We start from the raw sequence: 25466 nt of genomic DNA on the forward strand, positions 1-25466 counted from the left end.
AAATCATGCCATGAAATGACTATAAACAAATTTTCTGCAGTCAATGAACCATGAAAATGAAGTCATGGACATAAGACATACAACCAATGGAAATTTCAAAATATAAGACAACTGTCTTTTACCTTTTGATAAACAAAGCTTTATACAAATAAAGCTGTCGACTCTGGATTAACATCCCTGTCTTGTATTCTGCGACATCTATTGCAGGAGAGACAAAAAAGGAACATACCAAAATAGCAATTCACAGCCAAGTATGTAAATGAAGGAAAAACAAAACCATAGCCAAAAGTTTAAAATCAAACAATAGTCTATAAAACAGTAAACAAAACAAATTCATGATTAAGCATCAAAAACTTACCAAATGGTGTGAAATTAATTGGTTGAATAAAGTATTTACTTCAAAGATGATTGCTGAGGTAGACCTTCATTGGTCATGTTGGTAGTCAAGGTTGTTAAAAAAACATTGTAGTAATCTATGGATGAGATATATAAAATCCTTTTTTAAAAAGATTAACCGGATAATATGGACAGGGGATCAATCTAACAGATTTTTCAATATTCATAAGTTGCTACTGTTGGTGTAAAGGATGCACTATTTAATATTTATTTTTGAAATCAAGTATCTAATCTGGGTATTATTACTCATTTGGGAGATTGGGCATAACCTAATTAACACGGTAAATGCATTTATCTTCTTTATTTTTTACAGGAACTTTGACAGCCATCACAACCTGTGGACTTCTATAATTTTCCATACACAAATAGAAAAATAAATAAGTGACATTGCTGCTGACTTTAACTTCTGTAAAGATTATGTCAAAGTCTGGTGTTTTAGTCATGCTGAATGACAAAAGATTAAGTTTTCTTTGTTTCAGCATTTTTTCCTACAAGAATATACAGAAGTTTGTTCAAGCCATTTTCATTGTACAAGTCATATAGTTGTTCAATTTGTAATAATGATAAGTATTAAGGAGAAGCATTTTATTAGACTGAAAACCTTCCTAAAATTTGGTTTAATTTATACTTCACCAGCTGCAAACATGCATGTTTAGAGATTTACAATCTTTATATAATGAGTAGTTAAAATGAGAGGACTCCTTACTTCATAACAATTATCCCCTTTGACTAATTGGAAGGGGACAAATTACCAGTAAATTTTTTTTTGCTAATATCCAGAAAACTTATTTTACATGTTCTTATGATGACTGTGGTCAGGTTTGTTGTAGGTTATTTTACCCTGTTCTTATGATGACTGTGGTCAGGTTTGTTGTAGGTTATTTTACATGTTCTTATGATGACTGTGGTCAGGTTTGTTGTAGGTTATTTTACCCTGTTCTTATGATGACTGTGGTCAGGTTTGTTGTAGGTTATTTTACATGTTCTTATGATGACTGTGGTCAGGTTTGTTGTAGGTTATTTTACATGTTCTTATGATGACTGTGGTCAGGTTTGTTGTAGGTTATTTTACATGTTCTTATGATGACTGTGGTCAGGTTTGTTGTGGGTTTGCCAGAATGTCTTGTAACTCTTCCACATTTCTCCACACAGGTTAGTACATCAACAAAAGCTTCATTATGGTGGCCATATTGGACAAGCAACTAAGTTATATGCCTTAAATTACATAGTGAACCATGCAAACACAACTTTGCTGAAAACTTATTCAAATTGGACCAGCTATTGAAATGATAATAAATCATCGAAATAAACAGTTATACAGTGAATAATAAAACATGGTACTTAAATAATAGCACTTTTTAATAAATAGATATGGATGACATTGTAAAATGTTTCTAATTGCACTGTCTATTTCTTCCCAGGATCCTCTTTCAGAGTAACTGTCCTATTAAAAATCATCTGAAAAATAAAAACATTGACTTGAAATGATATATTTTCTTAGATTATACAGAATATGTAATGCAATAGGTACATGATAAAATTTCATGAGCTTAAACAAATGAATTTTACCTGGTTTAAATAAGGTTCCAGTTATGTAAGCATACTGTAAACTTACTTATTTTCAATGAATCATTATTTGCCTTTTGCCCTCTTGGTCGACATAGCAGGTTGTATTGTCGCGATAATCTTTTTAACAAATCATCAAACTCCCGAAATTGATGAAAATAAATCACTTGAACAAATTGTTTAATTAACAGTATATAAAAGAACTGATTTTTGTCAACATATGGAGCAGGATATGCTTACCTGTCCAGAGCATTTTAAATAATCTTAGCTTAACTTACAGCGTAACTTTTGAGTTATGCAACAATCATGGTAATTTTTTTGTATTCCAAGTGACTCAGTGAAATTCACTTCAGTGTTTATTAATTATCAGACACTACAAACTGCTTACCTTAGAATGATGTGTGTCTGTGTCCACACTAAAGTATCTTCTTACATTATTTACCCTAGAATGGTGTGTGTCTGTGTCCACACTAAAGTATTGTCTTACATTACTTACCCTAGAATGATGTGTGTCTGTGTCCACACTAAAGAAACCAACCCTTTCAAATTGGAACTTGTCAAAATGTTTGGCATCTTTCACTGATACATCAACATAAGCATTAGTTATCACTGACATTGAATTCTGAAATAAATTAACATGCCATTATGAGTTATACATGTATTAAGCCCCACAATTTCCAAAATTAAAAAAAAAAAATTGCTTCGCCAGGCACAGCTGGATACGACCGCAGAGGTCCAACCCTGAACATTTTGGGCAAAAATGGACACAATATTCACGCTTGATACAGGTCTGAATTTGGATTGTAATTAAATATTTGACACATAATAGGTTTCTGACACAGAATAACTGTACTTAGAATTGGTTATATGATTTGAATTTATATTCAATTTTTTGCTTTTGTGCAATACACTATGCTGTTGCGAATTGATCCCCCCCCTCCCAAAAATTATTCCCCCCCCCTTTTTTGGCAAACTCCTCATGATACATGTATTTTTTTTACCCCCCCCTTTTTTTGGCAAAAAAAAAATATTTGAATAAATTTTCTTTTCAATTTCTGAAATCTGAAATGAGAAAAAAATGTATGCCCCCCTCACAATTTCTTTTTACCCCCCCCCCCCCCCAATTTTTGTTTCACCATCCCCCTTTTTCCAAAAAAAAAAAAATTCTTTCCTTCAAGATATGGTCATAATCTCAATTCAAATTTCCAATGGAGTTTGCAACCATAATTACCCATTTAAATACATCATAAAAGTCTTAAAATAGAAAATGACATATATAATCATGGCTAAAATTAATATTCCTTAATCAGCATTTTTAAATAGTAACTTCTAAAAATAAATTGACAGCTTATCACCTCAAGACAATACAACATTTCTTTATTAAAAGCAGTGTAAGAGAGGTAGTCCAAACATAACATCGTACTTTTTTTTAATTGTCCATTAACCGGGAAACCCTTGTTTTTCCCCCTAATTCCTAAACAGTTTGAGCCATAACCCCCCAAAGCCAATCCTAACCATCCCTTTGTGGTATGGAAACTTGTGGTATAATTTCAGAGAGATCCATACACCGTTCCACAAGTTATTGTCCAGAAACCAAATGTCTTCGGACGACGCTGACGATGACGTGATATCAATATATGACCGCAAAATTTTTTGCGTTCGTATGAAAAACACTCTTTTATGAAGGCATGTTACCTCACTTATAGGTTTTCTCCCACTACTTATTGATACATCTGAGGATAGTGCACATCAAAGTCAGGAAAAATTATATTTTCTACTTACTTTATCCCCATGTATTCCTTTTCTAAATCATAAAAAGACTCCCATTTCGAGCCCCTCAAAAGTGTTAACAGAGTTATCTAACTTCATCAGTTCAAAAATATACAAAGCATGTGGTAATGGTTCACTTCAATATAAAACAGCAGCAATATTGGTGTACAGAAGTTGAACTTCCAATAATGTGACTACTAGTGAGACCAGGACATTATCGACTCTGTTGAAGGATATAATTTTTGGTTAAAAAACCCAAAGTAGTTATTATTTTCATTATCAACTGATCCAGATTTTCTGCAAATTGTAATCTTCAAGTAGAGAGGAAGAAGTTTTAAACAGAAACTTGCACAATGGAGAACCTCCCTCAAGTTTACATACTTATCAAATGACTGTTTCTATAAAATCCTCCTGTAATTTCAATGCATCTTGAAACTAAACAAAAATATATGTCCATTGGAACAACCATGCCCCACTGGCACTATCACATTTCTATGTTCGGTGAACTGTTAAATCTGAGTAAAACCCCTAATTTGGCATAAATATTAAATAATCAACCTCATAATGAACATGTGAACTAAATTTCAGGGTGATGTGACCACAATCTAGCCCTAAACCAACCTTAAACCAAACATTTAACCTGATACAGGACTAATGGATGGACAGAGGGACAGAAGACTCAATAAAGAGCTGCGCCATGAGCACATGATACGCCAATTGCTTTTTTAATTAATGAAAGAACCTTAGTGAGCGCGCTCACATACCCCACGTCCCCACATTGTCATTGGAGGAATAAAATAAGTGCAAGAAAAAAAAATTGTATCAGAAAAAAAAACTGAATCATAATTTCCTGTCAATATGCACATCTACATAGTATGTCCTTATTATCTACACAGTTTCATGAAATTCTGTTGTGTGGTTTGAGAGGAGTTGCGATGACAAAAGGTTGCAGTAGTATATTGGGCAAATAAGTTCAAAGGGGCGCAACTCCTGGAAAAAAAATTGAATCGTATTTCCTGTCGATATGCACATCTACGTAGTATGTCCTTATTATCTGAAAAGGTTTCATGAAATTCTGTTGTGTGGTTTGAGAGGAGTTGCGATGACAAAAGGTTGCAGTAGTACATTAAAGTTAATAAGTTCAAAGGGGCGTAACTCCTGGAAAAAAAATTGAATCGTAATTTCCTGTCGATATGCACATCTACGTAGTATGTCCTTATTATCTGAAAAGGTTCCATGAAATTCTGTTGTGTGGTTTGAGAGGAGTTGAGATGACAAAAGGTTGCAGTAGTATATTGGGCAAATAAGTTCAAAGGGGCGTAACTCCTGGAAAAAAAATTGAATCATAATTTCCTGTCGATATGCACATCTACGTAGTATGTCCTTATTATCTGAAAAGGTTTCATGAAATTCTGTTGTGTGGTTTGAGAGGAGTTGCGATGACAAGAAACAGGACTGACGGACTGATGGACGGACAGACGGACGGCCGGACAGACAGACGGACGGACGGACAGACGGACGGACAGACGGACGGACGGGTCAAAAACATGATACCCTCCGCAACTCGTTGCGTGGGGTATAATAAAGTTCCATAACTCTTCAATGTTATATCAGAAATTACTAAAAAAACCAAAGGGAGGTTATCTTAATAGATATAAACCAGTCACCAAAGTTTCATGAAAACTGCTCAAAGCACTTTTGAGTTATTGTCTGAAAACTGGAAAATTCCCTTTATCTAATGAAAAAAAAAACCATAACTCGGAAGCATAAAATCTAAAATTTATAAAAATCGAAATAGAAGCTTACGTCAATAGTAATAAACAATTCACCAAAGTTTCATGAAAACTGCTCAAAGCATTTTTGAGTTATTGTCGGAAAACTGGAAAATCCCCCTTTTTTAATGAATAAAAACCCATAACTCGGAAACGTAAAATCTAAAATTTATAAAAATCAAAATGGAAGCTTACGTCAATAGATATAAACAATTCAACAAAGTTTCATGCAAATTGGTTAAAGCGTTTTTGAGTTATAGTCCAACATGTTGATGAGGGACGGACGGACAGACAGACAACAATATACCATAATACGTCCCGTAAACGGGCGTATAAAAAACCAGGACACAAAATGCCCATCTACTATCCTAGGCAGGGCATAAAAAGTATAAACCTTCAATATAGAGAGGCTATGCTTCAGAATATAATTATCTCAATATCAACATTGATATCATAGGTATTTACTTTACATTCCTAGAAGAGAAGGTATGGAAAGGCATTTCTATGAGGACTTGATTTTGAAAAATTAATGTGTTATAAATCTTTTGAATATCATCAATGAGATAAGCACCAGATGTTATTTTGTCAAAAAACCTGTAAAATCACTTACATATCTATTAGATTTAGAGTTCAAAACTTATTGAATGTATGAAAAAAATGCAATAAATCTTCTTATTTCTCAGATATGATATAAAATTAAAATTAGTTTTATCCCATCATATAATTAAAATTGCACATGTACCATATATCAGTCAGTGTACAAAAACTTAATGTAAAAACAAGAAATGATTGTAACAGGATGCTGTTACGAAGTCTCCCAAACGAAGCTCCCATAATTCGTAATTCCCAGGGTCGCCTGACATTTGGCAAAGTCCAGTGAAAATTGGTTTGGTCCAGTAAAGTTATATGCATTAGTGATGCCTGGGGACTAACCCTGTATATCATTCAAATCATCTTGGCATGACAAACAAGAATATATATGGTTTAGGGGTGGGGATCTCGACCATTTACAAGATATTAGAACTTTCTCAAATGACAGGGGGTTGGGATGACCCCTGGGGACTAACCCTGTATATCATTCAAACCATCTTAGCATGACAAACCAGAATATATATGGTTTAGGGGTGGGGATCTTGACCACTTACAAGATATTAGAACTTTCTCAAATGGCAGGGGGTCGGAATGACCCCTGGGGACTAACCCTGTATATTATTCAAACCATCTTAGCATGACAAACCAGAATATATATGGTTTAGGGGTGGGGATCTTGACCACTTACAAGATATTAGAATTTCTTAAATGGCATGGGGTGGGGTTGACCCCTGGGGACTAACCCTGTATTTCATTTCATGTGCTTTATCATGACAAACCAGAATATATATGGTTTAGGGGTGGGGATCTCGACCATTTACAAGATATTAGAACTTTCTCAAATGGCAGGGGGTCGGGATGACCCCTGGGGATTAACCCTGTATATCATTCAAACCATCTTAGCATGACAAACCAGAATATATATGGTTTAGGGGTGGGGATCTTGACCACTTACAAGGTATTAGAACTTTCTTAAATGGCAGGGGGTGGGGATGACCCCTGGGGACTAACCCTGTATTTCATTTAATGGGTTTTATCATTTAGAACATTTTCAATTAAAAAGATTGTGTCTATCACACACGGTTTTCAATTTATAATCATTTGAAAATTTTAAAAAATAAAATCCCATAGGGTTCTATAGTAAAACCCTCTTTTCTTTTTGCCCCTCAAAGTACCCCTTTATAAACCCCATTGCACAAACAAAACCCTGATTGCACCACTAGACATGTTAGTCTAACATATTGTGAAACCCTAAGTTAATCTGACAAGCGGTTTTGGAGAACGGGTGCGGACAAGTTCAAATTTAAAAGCGGCGGAAGAGGAAGAGGAAGAGGAAGAAGAATAATAATAATAATAAGAACTGAGCAAAAACAATAAGTCTTCCCAAACTTCGTTTGGGAGACTTAATAAATGTATATCAACTTGAGCAATGTCAGGAAAGTATGATAAAATTGGTTAAAATGACATACTTTTCACTGGATGCTAATCAACTCACAACACTGTATCTAAATACAATGTTAAACTAGATATCATTGAGATGGGAGCCATCTCTGTGGGCCCGCTGTGAATAATGTGTGGTAAATTTTTTTGATCCTTTATCATTGGACATGGGGTTGTCAACTGAAACCAAAGTTTTTGACCTTTGACCTAGGAAGTTGTACATAAATTATGACACACCCTCTGGTGTTGGTTAATATACATGTCAAGTATAAACTTTGAAATCATAACGGTTCTCAAGATATAGAGCGGACACGATCTTTACCATAGGACATGGGGTTGTCAACTAAAACCAAAGTTTTTGACCTTGACCTTTGACCTAGGAAGTTGTACATACATCATGACACACCCTCTGGTGTTGATTAATATACATGTCAAGTATACACTTTGAAATCATAACGGTTCTCTAGATATAGAGTGGAAACAATTTGTTACGGACGGACGCACGGACAGACGGATGGACAGACTGATCACTATAGGGCGTCTGCCATTCGGTGGGGCCCTAATTACCTGATATCAAACTTTACAAGAAATCAGAACTTTAATGTAAACAAATCAAATTTAGTAAAGTAGAAAAAGTCACCCAAGTTACTTTTGCCAGGATACTGATCCACTAAAGTACATCTGTGAGCAAGTTAAATGATCCTGCATTAAACAGTACCAAAGAAATCAACTTTCATGTAAAAATAAACCAAAGTTGCTAGAGAAGGACAAGAAGGTCATACTGTCCTACTTGCAAAATGATCCTGCATTAAACAGTACCAAAGAAATCAACTTTCATGTAAAAATAAACCAAAGTTGCTAGAGAAGGACAAGAAGGTCATACTGTCCTACTTGCAAAATAGACCTACTTACTGAAATTTACTTGCATACATATTAAAACATGGTACAGGAGATCTGAATATTGATGAACAAATGTGAAAAATAGGTAAAATTGACCTACTTTGGCCAGTATGTAAGTATAAATGATGCATCATTTCATATTATCCAAGACATGAACTATAAGTAAATTTGCGTCACCATAAGTGGAGCATAATGAGGAGGTAAAACTTCCCTTGTTCTGTGTGGGTGCTGATCGACTCCCTTGAGTTCACCTGTATGCAAGTTAACATAATCTTGCAATATGAGAGAAAACTTCATATATGGTCATTGCAGTCATACAAATATAGATTCCACAACTACAACAAGTGTGTTACGATATTTCTCCACTAGAGACAGTTAAAGTTTTAATATTTAAAGCGCGAGGCTTGCTGAGCTTTTTAAATAATTAAAATTCAACTGTCGAGAGTGGAGAAATATCGTAATACACGAATTATAGTGGTGGAATCTGTTTCTCTTATGATTTTTATCCTTCCTTTTCAAAGATTTTGGAGAAAGTTGTGTACTTTTTATGTGACATCATCAGACATGGTCGCCTTTTTTCATGACGTCACAATAAGAAAAATTCAGAAGAAACCAAGAAAATTTAACGTCACAATTAAATTTCGACCAATCATTTGCCGAGAACAGATGTTTCACTAGTGAGGAGAAATATTTTTCTCACACTGACCAAGAAATGTGAAAAAAGCGCAAAAATTAGAGAAGCATGGAATAAAGGTAAAGTTTACCTATCTTTGACATGGATCACAACTACATTAAAAGACATTAAATTACTTCTTCAAACAAAGTAAGTTGATTCTCATATTTTTTTTTCTTAGATATGGGTATGGGCATGGACACTGATGATACCCCATTTGACCCCTGGACATGGATGGTACCCCATTTGACCCCCTCATCTATATTTAGACAAACTAAAAATAAATTCCACAAGAATAACCTGATTTTTTGTTTTTTCCTGATTAAATTAATACTTAACTTATCAAACCTTCCTTCTATTTTACAGTTAACATAAATTTCACTTTTTTTATCTCTCCACTAAGAAAACTTTATTTTCCTCTAATGAATAAAGATGGTTCATACCTATATTTCTTCCTACTATTATCTGACTAGTTGTCAATTCAACCAAAATTCATAGTTTTTGTCAAAGTTTTATAAAAGATAATATAGAAAATAATTATTTTTCCTTAGATTTGTAATAAGATATGGGACTTAGTAAAAGGATAAGTTATCTTCACATTCAAAAGCAATGCATCATATTTAATCAAATGAAATCTTTTTCATCATTGCTTTGAACTGAACACCTATCAATAAATCAGACCTTTTTTCATTTTAATATTACAATGAAAGGATTATTCAATTTTATAACAATGTAAAAAAATCCACTTCATATCATTAAAAAAACCTTTTACAACATACATATCAATTTCATTTTATGCAAAGGTTGCATATTTTTCACAGATCAAATCTTTTCAGATGTACTGCATATTAGTCAGATCAAATCTTTCATATGTTACCACCCACCTTGTAAACTTTTATGAGAGATAAATATTGATCAGTTAATACCCATGCAACAGCATTTAAAATTGAGAGTTGTATGTTCTAGGTTTATGTTTGATCTTTAACTTCTTTTTTATCTATTTTTTTTTAAAAGGGGGAGGGTGTGTGCCTAATTCACTTTTGAAACATTTACTTCTCTCAAAATCATGTTAGTTTTGCTTTAAAGAAAAATTCATTATGTTGGTATGTCTACTTTATAAATTATCAATATTTCTTCTTTTTTTTAACATTATTTTGTTTATTTCTTTATTGCACCTTTGCTGTAACAATCAATTCTATTTTTACTTCAAGTTTCTCCCAAACTGTCCAATCATATTACATTTCCCTCAGAAAAACATATAATCTACTAGCATAAATTTTATTTTGACATTCATGGAAAACAATATGCTTTTCCATTTGGGAACAAATTTAAATATTTACCAAAGTTTGAATTTTATCAAACTTTAATACATCTTACAACATACAATTAATATAATGTCAAAGAGAAAAATAAAATTCATAAAGTTTGAGATATATATTTACAACAAAAGAATTTAACAGTTCTTCTGTCTTATATGTCAGAGAGGTATAACAAAAAAGCTATGTCATAACAGTTCAATTTTAGTATTTGATGTTTCACTAAAAAAATCCATTATTCATTGATTGTCATGTTACCTACCACATCCTTCTACAGACAAACAAAGCCAAAACTTATTATGGTATTTATTGTCTTCCCTAAAATGGTAGATATATTCTTCAGTGAGATAGACAATGACAAGTCTTAAGTTCAAAAATAAAGATATCATCTGCCCTCGAAACAGGGTATTTCAAAAAAACTATTTTTTTTATTGTATCCCCATTAACTTAACAATAGTTGACACAATAAAATGTTTCTCTTGCTGTAATATAAGAATTATTTTTAAATGTCTATAATATCTCAAACTGACATCAACTCACTGTTCAAATGTTCACTGTGAAAATCTGATAAGTACACATGATCATATATGTAGTTTATTCTTTTGCAATATATTTTCAACCTATCATATATCAACTATACACTCAATCTAAAAACTTAAATGACCACTGGAAATGAGTTAAAGGCAAAATTAAATCTTTCAAACTGATATTTAAACTCCTAACTAAATAATATACATTTGTACAGAGTATCATTGAAGTTTCATGTATAGATTCTGAGAAACAAACCTGATCAATCGAGAATGAAAATGAGGTCAAGGTGACAATAATTAATTGATTTGTCTCACCATGAACAATCTCCTGTCATACTAAGTGAAAGTGGGGTTATTTGTAAATTGTTAAGACTGTTGCTGTTGGAAAAGTTTAGTCTAGGTTAGTCTATGAAAAAGTATATATAATGAAATTTAGAGTGAGGGGCTTGCCCTGAGCTCTTAATTTCATAGTATATACTTTTTCATAGACTATCCAATTTAGCACATATTTACAACTCCAGTAATCTTTTAATTGGTCTATTGATAGTTTATTTGGCTGACTACTTGTATCACAGGTGTTTGTAAAACAGAGCTCATTAACGAAGTTTTGTAAATCTACTCACTAGTATCATCGTAAAATATGTAATTTCAAAAGGCCCTTGACTCCAGAATGACAAGATGGTAGCTGCTGGTGTAAGTATGTTTATTGATATAAAGCGGTGTTTTACTATACATGTACTTCTTTACATGGTAAGATGACAAAATAAATTGACCAAAAGCAGGCAATAATTAAATTGCAGTGGAAGCTTTACATGTCTTGAAATAATTCTTCAATTTCACAGTGAAACTCAAGCTATAATAAATTTAAAACATATAGATAGTATGCAGTGGTGGATCCAGGGGGTTGGGTGGGGTGGGGGTCTGGGGGTTGGAAAACCCCCTTTTTTGGACAATCAATGCTTTTGAGTGGGGACATATGGTTGGAACCCCCTTTTAAAAATGGCTGGATCTGACCCTGGTATGTCCCCATAGATAGTTTAGCAGATAGTCATTAAAAAGCAAATACCAATAGATCAAAGATACTAGGGTTTATGTTTTTTTTTTTTTTCAAAGTAAAAACTCAAAGATTTATCCGAACATATATATATATATATATATATATATATAGGTCGCACATTCTCTTCAGACATTATCACGGTTTTTCAATTCATGACATCGTCCTGAACATGCATGAAATATTTGCCACTGGACATTAAGCAACCAATAATTAATCAATCAACCAATTCATGACGAAAGAGATCAAATTGCCTTGTTTTAATATCTTGATTACAATACAATGAAATCTTACCCTTGTGGTCATTCATGCATAGTTACTTAGTACAAGGAAAAAGTACGTACTATGAAAATTGGAAGGCAAATTCAAGCAATTTGATTGGACGAGAAGTTGTAAGTATGTGCTAATGAGAAATAGGATGCAAGTCCTGTCAATTTTTATTCCTCCTATGAATTTAGAATTATATATTGTTGCAAAATTATAAAACTCAGAAATATCAGGAAGGACTGTTGGAAACATTTTAGAAATGAGTTAAAAAAAAAAAATGAAGTATCAATAGAAATATGTCTGTAGTCTGAAAAAACATCAGAGATATTACAAATAATGTATGAAAACTTACCGGATTAATATCTGTTAAAAAACCTCCAGGAACTTCAGTTGGATCCTCTGGACTTTTATGGAAAAACCTGAATTTTTAAAACCCTAAATAATTAGAAGCTGGTCATTATCCTATTTTACTTTCTAGTCTCTTTGCTACTATGTATCAATTATAGTGGTTTCCCTTAAACTATCCTAATCACAAACTTTTACATTGTTGACGCCGCCATCGAAAAAGCATACTGTGAAAGTACTTTTATTAGTGAGGTAACAATTTTCAGGGTTTTCGTGGATGGCATTATCCACGAAATTAAGTGTCCAACGAAATATAACAACTGTTGTCCGAATGATGACATGGAAAGATCCCAATGTAGGTTTGACTACACGGATACGGGCATATAATCTTGACAATACATCGAATACAACTTCAGACAGGATTTAACCCATTTAATCTTTAAATACCCAAACTGTAGGATTTTTAAGCTTTTAATTCTCTTGAAAAGCTAGTTTTGATCGATGAAAATCAGACTTCCGGTGATGATATGCGATGAAGTGGTCATTTTAACTCCTCATAATGTTCATTCGAAAAAAAAAAAAAAGTGGATAGTGTCCACATGTGGACACAGATGATGCCCCCGCTTGCACATCATATAGTTATAAAGGGACATAACTGAAGAACGGAAAAAGTGACGCTACCCAAATTTGAACTTGATCTGAGTTTTGTGGTAATTAGCATTGTGTGTAAGTCTCATAACATTTGGTTGAGGCTAACTTAAGTAGAGAACAGAAACTAAAAATTCAGCAATTTTTCTATTTGTAAACACACATAACTCTATTACGGTTGTGTATAAGTTTTATAACATTTGGTTCAGACAAACTAAAGTTAGAGAACGGAAACGAAAAATTCAGCAATTTTTATGTTTATAAAAGGACATAATTCAAGAATGGTAAAAGGGTCGCCACCAAATTTCGTACTTAATCTGTTTTATGTAGTAATAAGCATTGTGTATAAGTTTCATAACATTTGGTTGAGGCAAACTAAAGTTAGAAAACGGAAACAAATTAATTTATCAGTAGGAAGTAAAATTGAATATTGCATTGTATAAAGCATTGGTTGTAGTTGATTCAACTACCATTATGCACAAAGAAAGATAACTCCAATTTTCAAAGAAGACTTTAAAATATTTTTAGAAATGAAGGGTAAAAATTGCTTTAATTTATCAGTGGAAGGCAAAATTAAATATTGCATTGTATAAAGCATTGATTGTAGTTGATTGAACTATAATCTTGGATAAAGGAAGATAACTCCAATTCTAAAAATGACTTGATATTTAGATAAAAAAACAGAAAAATTTAACAATTTTTCCATTTGTAAAGGGCATAACTCTAGAACAGTAAAAGTGACGGCACCAAAATTCAAACTTGAGCTGTATATTGTGGTAATAAGCATTGTGTATAAGTTTCATAACATTTGTTTGAGGCAAACTTAAGTTAGAGAACAGAAACGAAAAATTTAGCAATTTTTCCATTTGTAAAGGAGCATAACTCTAGAACGGTAAAAGTGACGCCACCAAAATTCAAACTTGATCTGTATTTAGTGGTAATTAGCATTGTGTATAAGTTTCATATCATTTAGTGGAGGCAAACTAAAGTTAGAGAACGGAAACCAACTTTGGGACGGACGGATGGATGGACGTACAGACGGACAAGGGTAAAACTTAATGCCCCCTCTGCTACGGCGGGGGCATAAAAAATCATATAGAACAAATAAAAGTACTTTCACAGTACCTAAGTCTTGCTTTTTGGCTCTGTCAAGGCGAGGCAAAAATGGCCATGTATTCACATAAACATCAAATAGATTTTTTAATGTTTAAATCTAATGCAACTTTAATAATTCTGTAATAAACATCAATTGGAAAATTGACAATTCTGCTATGGGAAGAACTCAAGATGGAACTGAGAATTCACCAAGGTCACCATTGTACACTGAGATGTAGTACGGTTGTCTAAAGACATAATAAAGACATTACCAGAATCCTATACAGTAGCACAAAGCAAACAAACAACCAATCATACAATTAATGTATAGTTGACAAGCCCTGTCAAATCTGTAATTTATCCATTGTTAAAGGATCTATAATCTGTGTTGAATGAACACCAATAACATATCAAATCAAATGTGTCTTATATAATCATCATATTAAAAGATGAAAGTACAATTGGAACATCTTAACCCTCAAATCAGTGAGGCATATAAATTGGTTTTATGTATATTTTTTATAACAGGCGTTCATATTGATGGACTTCACAAACAATGGGATTGCAGAATGAAATGTTTGATACATGTTATACTTACAGACACTCGTATTGACAGACTTCACATACAATGGGATTGGAGAATGAAATGTTTAATACATGTTATACTTACATATGCTCGTATTGACGGACTTCACATACAATGGGATTGGAGAATGAAATGTTTAATACATGTTTTACTTACAGACGCTCGTATTGACAGACTTCACAAACAATGAGATTGGAGAATGAAATGTTTAATACATGTTATACTTACAGACGCTCGTATTGATGGACTTCACAAACAATGGGATTGGAGAATGAAATGTTTAATACATGTTTTACTTACAGACGCTCGTATTGACGGACTTCACAAACAATGGGATTAGAGAATGAAATGTTTAATACATGTTTTACTTACAGACGCTCGTATTGACAGACTTCACAAACAATGGGATTAGAGAATGAAATGTTTAATACATGTTTTACTTACAGACGCTCGTATTGATGGACTTCACAAACAATGGGATTGGAGAATGAAATGTTTAATACATGTTTTACTTACAGACGCTCGTATTGACGGACTTCACAAACAATGGGATTGGAGAATAAAATGTTAAATACATGTTTTACTTACAGACGCTCGTATTGATGGACTTCACAAACAATGAGATTGGAGAATGAAATGTTTAATACATGTTTTACTTACAGACGCTCGTATTGACAGACTTCACAAACAATGGGATTGGAGAATGAAATGTTTAATACATGTTTTACTTACAGACGCTCGTATTGATGGACTTCACAAACAATGAGATTGGAGAATGAAATGTTAAATACATGTTTTACTTACAGACGCTCGTATTGATGGACTTCACAAACAATGGGATTGGAGAATGAAATGTTTTATACATGTTTTACTTACAGACGCTCGTATTGACAGACTTCACAAACAATGGGATTAGAGAATGAAATGTTTAATACATGTTTTACTTACAGACGCTCGTATTGATGGACTTCACAAACAATGGGATTGGGGAATGAAATGTTTAATACCATGTTTTACTTACAGACCCTCTTATTGATGGACTTCACAAACAATGGGATTGGGGAATGAAATGTTTAATACATGTTTTACTTACAGACGCTCTTATTGATGGACTTCACAAACAATGGGATTGGAGAATGAAATGTTTAATACATGTTTTACTAACAGATGCTCGTATTGACAGACTTCACAAACAATGGGATTGGAGAATGAAATGTTTAATACATGTTATACTTACAGACGCTCGTATTGATGGACTTCACAAACAATGGGATTGGAGAATGAAAAGTTTAATACATGTTTTACTTACAGACGCTCGTATTGATGGACTTCACAAACAATGGGATTGGAGAATGAAATGTTTAATCAGGGCTTCCAAAATTATTTTTAGCCAGCCGGACATTTTATATATTATCCCGATTTTAATCCCTTAAGACAAAATAAACAAAAGGCAATTATGGTAATCATTTGCCTAGTTGGCCATCCCAATGATTGACATTAAAAAAAAAAACGATATTAAACTTTCTTTGATTCAAATTCAAAGTTCTGACGTAAACTGTTAAACTGACAGTGCATCATTCGAAGTGTGCAACATCAGCGTACTTATAGACTCTTTATTTGTGCAAAATAACGTTGTCAAAAACTTTACTTTCGTTTTCAAATCTAATATACCGGATGTTATCTTGACAATGGTAAAACATGGACCAGAGACGGATACGTAAATTCCGTGTACGTTTGCAAAGCATGAATGAGTGTATGTAGCTCTTTCTACGTTATTTCTTCAAGAAAATATTCGAAATAAACGTGAGATAAAGGTATCAATGGCAATTTAAGCATTTTTTGGAGAAATTAGGATGCATAATTAAATTTCACACCTTCGCACATGCGCACACGTGTACTGTTCAAACAGAGACATGTCTCTGGTTCAAACAACGTGGTTATGACGATTTTTCATTTTCACCTTTTAAAATTTTTTCATCAAATCATATTTGTAAACGTATTTCTGATAATTTAAATCATTTTGACTAAATTAATTAGATGCCGGCAAACCGCTGAAATGTAAGAAAATAACTTTGAATAGATTGATCCGGTTCAAAATAGTTTACCTATCACCTGAACAGGTAAATTTCAGCTGTTCGACAACTAATTAGCCTTTATTAAAATGAGAAGGTATTAAAGTAGGGGTTGTTTTGATAGTACTTAATGATCATGTCACTTATATGACAGGAAATGTGTGGCTGTTATAGGCAAAAGGTATGGTCAAAAAGATCGCGAATTATGTTAAAATGACCGTCTCTTAAGAAAGCCTTGAAAACTAAAAAGTAGATGACCGTTTCATGCTTTTCCCAGCCGAACTTTTACCGGACATTATACAAATGTCCGGCATATATGACTGTTTTGGAAGCCTTATACAGTTTAATACATGTTATACTTACAGATGCTCGTATTGACGGACTTCACATACAATGGGATTGGAGAATGAAATGTTAAATACATGTTTTACTTACAGACGCTCGTATTGACGGACTTCACAAACAATGAGATTGGAGAATGAAATGTTTAATACATGTTATACTTACAGACGCTCGTATTGATGGACTTCACAAACAATGGGATTAGAGAATGAAATGTTTAATACATGTTTTACTTACAGACGCTCTTATTGATGGACTTCACAAACAATGGGATTGGGGAATGAAATGTTTAATACATGTTATACTTACAGACGCTCGTATTGATGGACTTCACAAACAATGGGATTAGAGAATGAAATGTTTAATACATGTTTTACTTACAGACGCTCTTATTGATGGACTTCACAAACAATGGGATTGGAGAATGAAATGTTAAATACATGTTTTACTTACAGACGCTCTTATTGATGGACTTCACAAACAATGGGATTGGGGAATGAAATGTTTAATACATGTTATACTTACAGACGCTCGTATTGATGGACTTCACAAACAATGAGATTGGAGAATGAAATGTTTAATACATGTTATACTTACAGACACTCTTATTGATGGACTTCACAAACAATGAGATTGGAGAATGAAATGTTTAATACATGTTTTACTTACAGACGCTCGTATTGACAGACTTCACAAACAATGGGATTGGAGAATGAAATGTTTAATACATGTTTTACTTACAGACGCTCGTATTGACAGACTTCACAAACAATGAGATTGGAGAATGAAATGTTTAATACATGTTTTACTTACAGACGCTCGTATTGACAGACTTCACAAACAATGGGATTGGAGAATGAAATGTTTAATACATGTTTTACTTACAGACGCTCGTATTGATGGACTTCACAAACAATGAGATTGGAGAATGAAATGTTTAATACATGTTTTACTTACAGACGCTCGTATTGATGGACTTTACAAACAATGGGATTGGAGAATGAAATGTTTAATACATGTTTTACTTACAGACGCTCGTATTGATGGACTTCACAAACAATGGGATTGGAGAATGAAATGTTTAATACATGTTTTACTTACAGACGCTCGTATTGACGGACTTCACAAACAATGGGATTAGCAACCCAGTGTATAAATCCTTTAGGTTTTTGTGTTTCTGTTGTTTTAGTACAGGTAGCTTGTAAGTCAGTGATGTTACCGTCACTATCCTGTAAAACAACATACAAGCTATCATAAGTGTACAGTTTTTTTTAACCACAATCAACCATTTTTAGTTATATTTTATTTCTAATTCAGTAATAATATTTGCCAGATTTCATTACTATGAACTGTACTAAAATAGTATCAGTCATTTCACAACTACAATAAGTATTTGTTACTGATTATTGATTATTTAAAGCATAATCATAAATACAGTAAGTTTCCAACTCAAATATGTAAACACATAATGTGCATTCATTTATTTTTCGTGGATACAAATTTTTGTTGATATTTGATTTCTTGGTTTTCCTGAGGTTTGCATACAAGCCTATGGAAAATTTGTACTTCCTTGAAAATTTAAATTCATGGTTCACCTACATCCATGAAATCCTTGAAAATTTAAGTTCATGGTTCACCTACATCCATGAAATCAGCGAAAATGAGTAACCAAAGAATAATAATAAATCCGCAGTAATCAATTACATGGGGTATTAAATTCATGATTAGTAAATACAAGTTTTGATGATCTATATAAAAAACATCTCCAACTGGTATATAAGCTCCTTCTGTATGACTAAATGTGATACTTTTGTTATACAGTGTATTGTATACATCTAAGCTCTTGTACCACATATAAATGAATTTTGAGATTACAAAATCATAATGTTAAAACAAGTTGTATTTATTTAAATTTAATTGATTTTTGTAAGTTTTAGTCATTTTATTTGGGTTTAAAGAAATCATATGTTGACTGAAAGAATGAAGGAGGTACTCGCTAACATTACAATACCCATGAAAATACTTTTATTTTACCTTGTTTATTTTGTCTATACTCAGGACATAACCAGCATGTCTAAGTCCTACAGGTTGATCTGCAGACCACCTTTTATAATTCTTATCTGCTTTCTGAAGAAAAAATTGGTAAAAAAAAATATTTTTTTCTATAAAAACAAAATGAAAGCTTCTGTCGTTATATGAAAAGATATAATGAAGATACTGAAGTTTCAGAAACTGTTATCTATTAAGATAAATGATGCAATAGAAAAAGCAAAACAGAAAAGAAATGTTTGATCTTCAAAATATTATTCTTTTTTTTTTCTTTTCATCTTTAAAAGTTACTAAAATATAAGTTCAAATAATTCTCAATATCAAAATTCCTTCAACATTATACAAGTCATAAACAAAATTCAAAATCACTTTCAAATGCCAAATTATCATTAGTTTAACAACCTTCTTAAAGAGCAAACATGAAAAGTTAAAGTGGATAAATACTTAAACCTTTTTTTTTTAATGTTATTTACCTCTTTGAAGTCACTCCTTTCTATAAAAATAGTTGAGGTAAAAGGAATAGTATGAGATCCTTTAGTTTCATCTGCAGGGAAATTGGGAATGACCAGACTCCCTGAATGATCACCTGGGAAATTACTGATTGTAACTTTCAAAGGTTCTAAAACAGCCATTGCTCTGAAATATTAAGATTTGTTATGCTACATAAAAAGCCCTTTGTAATATAAAACATTTATATAATTCAACACAATATTGCAATTGAACTCAGTTCCCTTCAACTTGTTTATACCAGTTAAAAATGAACACTGGACAAATCCATTCTTTTTGTTTTATGAATGAGACAAAAGGTAAGATGAGTTAAAAGTTTTCAGGTTTTTGTTTTTCTCACAAAATATTATGAAACTCAGACTTAATACATAACTTTGCAATTGTATATTCCATACAGATTTGAAAAACATTAAAGATTATGTTTATTCTTTATATTTATAGCTAGGTATTAGTTTAACATGAAGAATTTAATGTTTTTATGCATGTTAACACAAGGTAAAGCATTATTCTTTCTTTTAGAGGGAAATCTCAGTTTGAAATTGTATTAGATTGTAATCATTCAAAATCAAAAGTAGCTAGTAAAATGTTATCAATCTGGCTATTTTCAAACATTACAAGACAATTTGATTGTTTTGAGATTAAATTTGATAACTTCAAAAAATCTTAGCAAGCACTATTATTAAATGAATTAAAACACCATTTCTAGTTTTCAACCTAGCTTAAAATAATGTCTAACACAAGCCTTCTGCATGCAATGATCTTAAACTGTCTGAGCCATTGTGGCCCCTACTTACCTTGGAGCAGTAACATTAAGTACATCCCTAATACGAACCTCCAGCATGGAGGGATCTAAAACTGTCTAAGCCATTGTGGCCCCTACTTACCTTGGAGCAGTAACATTAAGTACATCCCTAACACAAACCTCCAGCATGGCAAAATCCTGTCTGGGCAATTGTGACCCCTACTTACCTTGGAGCAGTAACATTAAGTACATCCCTAACACGAACCTCCAGCATTGAAGAATCTAAACCTGCTGGGCCATTGTGGTCCCTACTTACCTTGGAGCATTAACATTAAGTACATCCCTAACACGAACCTCCAGCATGGAGGGATCTAAAACTGTCTGAGCCATTGTGGCCCCTACTTACCTTGGAGCAGTAACATTAAGTACATCCCTAACACGAACCTCCAGCATGGAGGGATCGAAAACTGTCTGAGCCATTGTGGCCCCTACTTACCTTGGAGCAGTAACATTAAGTACATCCCTAACACAAGCCTCCAGCATGGAAGGATCTAAAAGTCTGAGCCATTGTGGCCCCTCCTTACCTTGGGGCAGTAACATTAAGTACATCCCTAACACGAACCTCCAGCATGGAAGAATCTAAACCTGTCTGGGCCATTGTGGCCCCTACTTACCTTGGAGCAGTAACATTAAGTACATCCCTAACACGAACCTCCAGCATGGAGGGATCTAAAACTGTCTGAGCCATTGTGGCCCCTACTTACCTTGGAGCAGTAACATTAAGTACATCCCTAACACAAGCCTCCACCATGGAAGGATCTAAAAGTCTGAGTCATTGTGGCCCCTACTTACCTTGGAGCAGTAACATTAAGTACATCCCTAACACAAACCTCCAGCATGGAAGGATCTAAAACTGTCTGGGCCATTGTGGCCCCTACTTACCTTGGAGCAGTAACATTAAGTACACCCCTAACACAAACCTCCAGCATGGAGGGATCTACTACTGTCTGAGCCATTGTGGCCCCTACTTACCTTGGAGCAGTAACATTAAGTACATCCCTAACACAAACCTCCAGCATGGAAGGATCTAAAAGTCTGAGCCATTGTGGCCCCTACTTACCTTGGAGCAGTAACACTTAGTACATCCCTAACACAAACCTCCAGCATGGAAGGATCTAAAACTGTCTGGGCCATCGTGGCCCCTACTTACCTTGGAGCAGTAACATTAAGTACATCCCTAACACAAACCTCCAGCATGGAGGGATCTAAAACTGTCTGAGCCATTGTGGCCCCTACTTACCTTGGAGCAGTAACATTAAGTACATCCCTAACACAAACCTCCAGCATGGAAAAATCCTGTCTGGGCAATTGTGGCCCCTACTTACCTTGGAGCAGTAACATTAAGTACATCCCTAACACGAACCTCCAGCATGGAAGAATCTAAAACTGTCTGGCCCATTGTGGCCCCTACTTACCTTGGAGCAGTAACATTAAGTACATCCCAAACACGAACCTCCAGCATGGAGGGATCTAAAACTGTCTGAGCCATTGTGGCCCCTACTTACCTTGGAGCAGTAACATTATGTACATCCCTAAAACAAACCTCCAGCATGGAGGGATCTAAAACTGTCTGAGCCATTGTGGCCCCTACTTACCTTGGAGCAGTAACATTAAGTACATCCCTAACACAAACCTCCAGCATGGAAGAATCTAAACCTGTCTGGGCCATTGTGACCCCTACTTACCTTGGATCAGTAACATTAAGTACATCCCTAACACGAACCTCCAGCATGGAGGGATCTAAAACTATCTGAGCCATTGTGGCCCCTACTTACCTTGGAGCAGTAACATTAAGTACATCCCTAACACAAGCCTCAAGCATGGAAGAATCTAAAACTGTCTGGGCCATTGTGGCCCCTACTTACCTTGGAGCAGTAACATTAAGTACATCCCTAACACAAGCCTCCAGCATGGAAGGATCTAAAACTGTCTGAGCCATTGTGACTCCTACCTACAAAATATAACTCTCAGTTTAGTTCTGAAAATGACATGACCATAGCAGAAATTTACACTTTTTCAAACTCTCTATGGACTGAGTAATGATAAAAGCAGTGTAGAATTTATTATTTTAAGAAACTAACATTTAACTTTCCTTCACTATTTTGACCAGTACCAGCCTAGATGACTTCTTACTATTTGCTTTGCTGTCTAATTGACCTATCCCCCACATCTACTTTAATTCATATTAAGGATATGATTAGTAGTTATTAATTTTCTTTTAAGTTTAATGTTAACACTCTTACTTTTGCACAGAATAAGTTGATAGCCTCTGGTGGGAAACCACGTCTACGTAAAGCTGTTAATGTAAACAATCTTGGGTCATCCCAATCTCTGTCAACATAAACAATGCATGGCAAATATTAGATCATGAGAAAAATTAATTACAGAAGCTTATGTCATTAAGAAAAGTAATTACAGAAGCTTATGTCATTAGGAAAGTAAGGATAATGGGTAAAAATTATAAACTGTTATCACAGAGATATGTCTCGCTTTTTTGTAATTTTGATAATGCAAATGTTGAAATTAAAATAGCAATACTTTAACCCATAAGTTATGCAAATATTCAAAGTCGATGAACCATGACTGAAGGTAAATGGCTAAACAATCTCCATGAAAATGAGATGTGCCAATGCTAATACAACTGCATACCAAATACCATTGACTTATTATAAGTTGTTTCCTTTAAACAAACCTAAAGACAAACATTAACTTGTAAACTATGTAAAAGTTTCAAAGTCAATGAACCATGATGAGGGGGTGGGGCTAAATAATCTCCATGAAAAAGATACTTGCAAATGCCAATAAATTTGCATACCAAATATCATTGACTTTACATTAGCAGTTCATCTTAAACTGATCTAATCACAAACTAATACATGTAAGCTAAGCAAAATTTTCAAAGTCAATAGACCATGACTGAGGGAACAGGGCCAAATATTTTCCATGGAAATGAGATATGCCAATGCTTATACAACTGCATACCAAGTAGAACTACTTTTTATCAAAATTCCTATCTACCATCTGTTATTCGTGAATGGAACAGCCTTCCACAAGATGTTAGATGTAATCCATCTAAATTTACACTTAAAATTTATATAAATCGAGATATTAAGAAAGCCCCTTCATATTATAATACTGGTTGTAGAAAAGGCCAAATACTTCACGCCAGACTCCGGTTGAACTGCAGTGGCTTAAATGAACACCTTTTCCAGAAAAATATTGTTCTTTCCAGCCTCTGTATATGTGGACAGGTTGAGAGCACCAAACATTATCTGCTAGAATATCATAATTATAGTCTCATCAGGACACAAACCATTTCTACACTACCAAGATATAAAATACAAACATTATTATCAGGTAGTGAACTCATCAGTGATGAGGAAAACGAAAATATTTTTAAAGTTGTACAAAGTTTTATTTTAGAAACAGGGAGATTTGGTTCATAAATAATTATTTTTATGTCGATTTAGATGTTGAAAACTTTAATTTAATTTACCTTATTTTCAAACATTTACATACTTCACAGCTACATGTGAGACCACAATCATAAAAAAAGATGAGTTGATAATATTTTTCGATCAAACTGACTTCTGAGTAGCGGGCAAACCACTGAATAAACATGTAATGTGAATTGAAATTTACATTATACGAGCTTCTTATACTATGTTCCTAATTTTGTCATTTTTTTAAAGGGAGATGGATTTATATAAGTTATTCTTGTTTCCGAATCCCAGAATTTATATTGTATAATTGTATATTGTGCACTTTTGAAATAAAATATTGTTTAAACTAAATATCATTGACCTAACACTAGTGGTTCCCCATAAACTGACCTAATCACAAACTAATACATGTAAACTAAGCAAAAGTTTCAAAGTCAATAGACCATGACTGAGGGGGCAAGGCCAAATAATCTCCATGGAAATGAGATGTGCCTATGCTTATACAACTGCATACCAAATATCATTGACCTACCACTAGTGGTTCCCCATAAACTGACCTAATCACAAACTAATACATGTAAACTCAGCAAAAGTTTCAAAGTCAATAGACCATGACTGAGGGGGCAGGGCCAAATAATCTCCATGGAAATGAGATGTGCCTATGCTTATACAACTGCATACCAAATATCATTGACCTACTACTTGTGGTTCACTATAAACTAGACCTAATCACAAACTAATACATTGTTGACCCCGCCGCAGACACCGGAAACATCATACCTATGTCTCGCTTTTTGACTCCTTCAAGGCGAGACAAAAAAATCTGTCCATACAGTGGGAATAACTGATACATCTAAAGGGTAGCACAACCTTACTCACCAAAATCAAAATATTCCCTAGCATCAAACTTTTGAAAAACGATTTTTAAAAAGAGACCTTGACAAGAGAATAATCATCAATGAAAATATAAGAAAATATTAATATTGATTAAGCAACACAAAGCCAACTAAAAACTAAGGTTGAACTCGGATGAATTGGTGGCGTAAGCATAATTTTGTCTGTAAATATGTAAATATTTTTTTAAAAGAAAAGATGGATAGATTGACACACATGTACAAAATTATATGCCCTAGCCACCTGATGATATAAACTGTATACACAATGAGAAATACTTTTGTGTTATGATTATCTTTCATCATTTTAATTGTTATGTTGCATAAACTCTACAGGATACTTGTGATGTTTCCAGTATTCAGGATTTACCTTTGGATTAAAAAGTAACTATTGTATATTACTTTGATA

General features: G+C 33.6%; 1 protein-coding gene and 1 long non-coding RNA gene across 3 annotated transcripts in view; one reads left to right on the plus strand and one right to left on the minus strand.

Annotated features, from left to right (window-relative positions):
- The first annotated feature begins 636 nt into the window (after window positions 1-636).
- Window positions 637-1755, plus strand: LOC127711462 (uncharacterized). The gene is made up of 2 exons (XR_007986715.1): window positions 637-1308; window positions 1356-1755. It is a non-coding gene; the product is annotated as an uncharacterized LOC127711462 (long non-coding RNA).
- LOC127711158 (glutamine--tRNA ligase-like) overlaps window positions 1738-25466 on the minus strand; it is a 66029-nt gene continuing 42300 nt past the window's right edge. For both annotated transcript variants that reach the window (XM_052217119.1, XM_052217111.1), the window contains exons 16-23: window positions 22965-23052; window positions 22587-22672; window positions 19886-20048; window positions 19398-19490; window positions 18465-18592; window positions 12628-12694; window positions 2459-2584; window positions 1738-1854 (exon numbers count right to left, since the gene is read on the minus strand). In XM_052217119.1, the coding sequence (XP_052073079.1) occupies window positions 1804-1854; window positions 2459-2584; window positions 12628-12694; window positions 18465-18592; window positions 19398-19490; window positions 19886-20048; window positions 22587-22672; window positions 22965-23052 (802 nt within the window). In that variant the 3' untranslated portion in view covers window positions 1738-1803. The remainder of the gene's footprint in view (window positions 1855-2458; window positions 2585-12627; window positions 12695-18464; window positions 18593-19397; window positions 19491-19885; window positions 20049-22586; window positions 22673-22964; window positions 23053-25466) is intronic.

This window comes from Mytilus californianus, unplaced genomic scaffold (assembly GCF_021869535.1).
Source record: "Mytilus californianus isolate M0D057914Y unplaced genomic scaffold, xbMytCali1.0.p SCAF_1, whole genome shotgun sequence".
NCBI classification, from domain to species: domain Eukaryota; kingdom Metazoa; phylum Mollusca; class Bivalvia; order Mytilida; family Mytilidae; genus Mytilus; species Mytilus californianus.